Source organism: Chrysochloris asiatica, unplaced genomic scaffold, assembly GCF_000296735.1.
Source record: "Chrysochloris asiatica unplaced genomic scaffold, ChrAsi1.0 scaffold00095, whole genome shotgun sequence".
NCBI classification, from domain to species: Eukaryota; Metazoa; Chordata; class Mammalia; order Afrosoricida; family Chrysochloridae; genus Chrysochloris; species Chrysochloris asiatica.
Genome location: NW_006408613.1, coordinates 7354840 through 7360107, shown reverse-complemented (window position 1 = coordinate 7360107; position 5268 = coordinate 7354840). Strand labels below are relative to the sequence as shown.

Genomic DNA, 5268 nt, shown 5'->3' with positions numbered 1-5268 from the left:
TATATAAAGATTTTACTTAAAGTCTAGTGACCTCTGCTAGGAGGTCATCAGCAGTAACTTTAGAACAGCAGTTAAATGAAAATATCCCTGAAATATCAAGATATGGGCAAGGCATTCTAGTCTACAATATGGCCATACATTGCATCTCCAACTTTTGCATGCCTTACACATAGGAGCTATTAGTTATCTAGACATGCAAAAGATATAATCTATCACCATAATTGCAAAAGGAGGGAAAATAAGAAATAGAGACAGATTAAGTGTCTGTCTAATGGTGGCTCTAGTTAATTAAATAATATGTGCCAAGTAAATGCTGAGTTAATAATGCTTTTAATAATAAATGAAATACATGTAAGCTTCAGTATTGGATGTATCAAAAATACAGACTGGATTGTTAAGTTAGGAAATAAGAGTTATGTTGAGAGGCTGATGATAGAAGAAATGTGGTTAGTAGAAAGTAAATGGACAGGGTTATTGGACTTCTTAGTGTCAGGCAATGATCAGGCAGTTTATATCCCTTAAGATACTGAACTATGACACACAACTAAAGAGTATTATATCATTACAAAATTTTAATGAGGATTCTACCTTCAAATTGATTAATTGCTCTAGATTCAAAAAATGATAAAATAAGAGATATAACACTTTTCTATTGCTTGTAGAACAAATTTAAATATTGTTGCTCATTTCTCATTATTTAATATATATATATATATAGTTTTGTATTAATCTTTTATATTAATCTTAACAAGGAAAAATTAAAATTGTATTTAATGACTCCTATATTCATGGATAATTTGTATATTTGTATGTCCCTTAGCACCTTACTGCAGTTTGACTCACACCTTGAAGAATGGTGGCATTGTGAATAGGACTGCAGGAACAGTGGGAAGTAAAGTGCATTACTTTTGCAAACCTGGATACAGAATGATTGGTCACAGCAATGCAACTTGTATGCGGAATCCAGTTGGCATGTATCAATGGGATTCCCTCACTCCACTCTGCCAGGGTAAGAAATGTGCTTTTTTACCCACAACTTGGAATTCAGTTTATTGTTCTCCTTTTAGTCATGTTTTTAAGATTAAAGATGCGGTGACTATGGATAAAAGATTAAAAAGAGCAAAGTGAATATTGGTATATAAAAGTAAAAAGTAAGCTGTTCATGGACCATGCAAATATTCTGACATTTATATAAGGCTTGATATAGCTTTATAGCCTAAACTTTCAGAGGATGATTGAACATGTACTTGACACTGGGTAGAGTTATTCTAATACTTACTTTTACTTCATCTTGAGATTTAAAATGTATCGTCAGATGCAGATTCAAAATAGTTCTTCTTGACACTTGTATTCATTTAAAAAAATCAATTAGTGAAATAATTCATTTTCTTGACTTTGAAAACCTACTCTTTGAGACATAAGCTTTAAATTTGATTGTCTTTTGGTCATTAAAATCTTGAGTTCGATAAAGATAATTTTAGTATGTCTTATTTTGCATTTTATCTACTATATGCATAAAAGTCAGGTTTTCAAATAAGGCATTTCAATCGAACACTTTGAAGTCATGAAATTTTCATAGTTTTGCCTTATTCTGGTTTATATTCATAATGAAATATATTGTCTTTGAAAGATAATTATGACTTATGGTGGAACTTCATATTGGCTTCTTTTTTTCCCTTTTGCATTTGGCATTTGATTTTCTGGTAGTGCTCTATTAGATAGTAATAGATACTTATTACATATTTCATATGCTTCTCAAAACTCAAGTAGTTCTTCAGATCCTTAGCTTGTTATAATTATATTTTAGTTCCAGAAGTTCTTCTTTAATATGAAATAAACATAAAGATACAAGAAGCTAGTTTCATTAGTAATAGTTTTTCCTTTAAAAGAGTTCCTTTTCTATTACAAGAAGAAATACTTCTAATGTGCTTTAAATATTTTATAAATCTATGTTTACAACATAGAATCTATTGCTAAAGTGGACCTGCTTTCGGTTATAGAATAGTACTGTGGGGATGTGCATCATTGGCCTTGGACCAGGATAACATTTTTTTTTTTTTTTTTAAATAATGGCAAAAGAAGCAATATAGACACAGAAAAAGGATTGGACTATGCAATAGTTAACATTTTGTGTCAACTTCAATAGGATAGGATTCTCAGTGGTTTGGCAATAATGTAGCTGTCCCCATGGTATGATTTGATATGATAAACTGATAAGAGGATTAAAGGTGAAATTGTTGATGTTAAGTGTCCTTGAGTTGGTTCTGATATATATTGAACCTGTGTATGAGGTTGGCCCAGGATCAGGCAGTGTTTCGTTCTGTTGTACATAGGGTCTCTGTGAGTTGGTACTGATGCTATGGCACCTAACAACAACAACATATGGTTTCCAAAGAACAGTTGGTAGGTTTGAACCACTGACCTTTCAGTTAGCACTCCAGTGCTTATTCTACATTGCCACCACCCTTAATCCACCACCACTCTGATTCCCAAGGGTGTGGCATGCAATACCTTTTATCTTATTAGAGATAAAAAGGGAGAGACTTAATCAGATAAACAGGTATCTACAGTCATCAAGATGGAAGAGTCAGGAGTAGAGTGTGTTCTTTAAACACAGAGTCCCTGCATTGTGAAGCTCTTAGATCCAGAAGAAGACTGATGCCAAGATGTATGGAGATCTCCAAGGAATACTGACCCTACAGATGCTGAAAGAAGACAAGGACCTTTACCCAGAGCCAACATAGGGAAAGCCATTCCCAGGAGCCTTCGGTTTAAATTTGGACTTCTAGCCTCCTAAACTAGAGAATAAATTTCTGGTTGTTAAAGCCATCCATTATTGCTCTTTTTGTTATACTAACATTGTTGTTGTTGTTTAGTGCCATCAAGTCAATTCTGACCCATAGTGCCCTGTATAGGGTTTCCAAGGAGCAGATGGTGAGCTTGAACTACCGACCTTGCAGTTCAAATGGCTTTGCAGTCTAGCACATTAAACCACAGTGCCACACCAGGACTCCCTGATATCCTAATTTCTAAAGACCATTAACCAGAGAGTTAATATGACCTTGTTCTTCATAAACTATGGTCAGTAAAACTAAGAGACTGACAAAGTAGTAGTGTCATAACTTGGTCTAGATTCCTTAGGGATAAGAACCCCAGAATAAGCACAAAACTGATTCTTAAGAGGTGGAAGTCAGGCATACCTCCATTTTTGAATATTTTTAACAATCCTAACATCAATCATCTTTCCAACAGCATTATCTTTTAGTTTCAGAAATCCATTGAATTGACCACACAGAACTAATAGGCCATACTAACAGTTAAGTAATTTACTAAGGTAGTAAAAGGGTACAACTCGATATTAGGGCCAATAGGCCACAATTTAAAGTCAAAACTAGCAATCATGTAGGCAAAGACTGGAAGACTTTCTCCAAAGTGGAGAGCACACCCATTTCTTCTTTATCAAAAGATAGCTCTCTCAGTTATTCTTGGACATGCAAGCAAGCAGACCCTTCTCTCTTCCATGTACTCCTCTTTTTAACCATAAAGGCTTCCTCTTAGTCCCTTCAAGGCAGCCCTCTTCTGAACTGTCTCAGTACAGGATCGTCTCAGCCCCTTTAGAACAACTTCCTCTCATCTGATCAAGAGAGGTGTCCTTTCACCTGTGTACACTCCCTCTCAGGAGTGCAGGCCTCTTTGCCTTCAACTTCCCTGCTGTTGGTCTCTCCACTAACTCACCAGCTTGTTTAGCTCTCTGAGCTGCATTACTAGTAACTGGTTTCTGCTGTCACCACCAACTGCTTTAGGGCTCTTTCCAGACCAGGTTTTATCTGGGGAAAGAAAATGAATGAGACATGTTACTTCTCTTCAAGGAGCTCACAGTTTAAATGTGAAAAATAATAATAATAATAATGATAATGATAAATGATACTAACTGCTATCATGTATATCATGATAAAAAATATATAGGTCATAGCCACAGAAGGCTAGAGGTGAGAGTGAAGCATCTAGATAATATGAAGTGAGAGGAGACACACAAAACCACCCAAACTTGCAAATAGTACCCATTTAACCTAGCTCGAAGGCTTGATAATCAGAACTCTAGTAGAGGAAGAATTAAAAAAAAAAAAAAAAAAGATAAAGGAAACAAATGCAAATTGCTATAATTTGATGAATTTGACCTATATTCATGGAGGTTTTTGTTGTTGTTAGGTGCCATCAAGTTGGTACTGACTTATAGCAACCCTAGGCACAACAGAACAAAACACTGTCCTGGGCCAACCTCACAATTGTTGCCACTTCAAAGGTCAGCTTGAGAAGATAAAGTCAAATATTACAACAAAATGTGCAAAGATATGGAGTCAGAAAACCAAAAAGGAAGAACAAGCCTAGCATTTCTCAAGCTGGGGTAACTGAGGAATAAAATTCAAGCCTCGACTGTCCTTATTGAAGGATTCTCTGGGAGATTATTGAATGATTCAGAAAGCATCAAAGGAAGATGGAAGGAATCCACTGTATCAAAAGTAAATAGTGATGTTCAACCATTTCTAGAGGTATCAGATGATCAAGACCCAATGATACTGAAGGAGGAAGTCCAAGATGCATTGAAGGAATTTGCAAAGAACAAGACACCAGGAATTCATACAGTAAAAATTGAAATATTTCCATAAAGTGAGGCAGCATAGGAAGCACTCACACATCTTTGCCAAGAAATTTGTAAGACAACTATCTGGTCTGGCCAACTGACTTGAAAAGACCCATGTTTGTGCCCATTCATGGGGTTGTAGCTCAAAATACCATCTGATGCTTGACTGTCTTTTGAATCTTGATTTTCCTTGCATTATATTATAAAATAGACACTGGAGGGGGAGAGAAAGGAATAGTGAAAACCATCACCATAGAAAGCTTGTAAGTCTGTCTTCTGCCTATAACTGATTGGAATACTTAAAATGGGGCTACAACGTGCCCAGTGAAGGAGGCTTCCTGCGGAGCCTCTGCAATACATAAGACTATAGGTGGAAGCCTGAACCACATCCAGATCTCCAGAGATGGAAATTCCCACTTGAAATGACAAGCAGACCAGCCTAGATTGGCTAGAAGAACAGAAGATACTTCTTGAAAGAAAGACCTAGAGGAAAAATATAAAACAACATAGGCAGACCTACTGTTACTATACGAACAAGCAACTTGCTTGCCCAGGAAACATCAAGGCAAGTGGTCGGGTCCCCTCAGTGCAAACCCCCTTCCAAGACTAAGACTCAATGGGAATAC

The 5268-nt window shown here is 36.2% G+C and overlaps 1 protein-coding gene across 1 annotated transcript in view; it reads left to right on the top strand.

Annotated features, from left to right (window-relative positions):
- The window catches only part of CSMD1 (CUB and Sushi multiple domains 1), a 2529117-nt gene that overhangs the window by 2233558 nt on the left and 290291 nt on the right, over positions 1-5268 (top strand). The window contains exon 47 of the mRNA XM_006866725.1: positions 821-1009. Within this exon, the coding sequence (XP_006866787.1) occupies positions 821-1009 (189 nt within the window). The remainder of the gene's footprint in view (positions 1-820; positions 1010-5268) is intronic.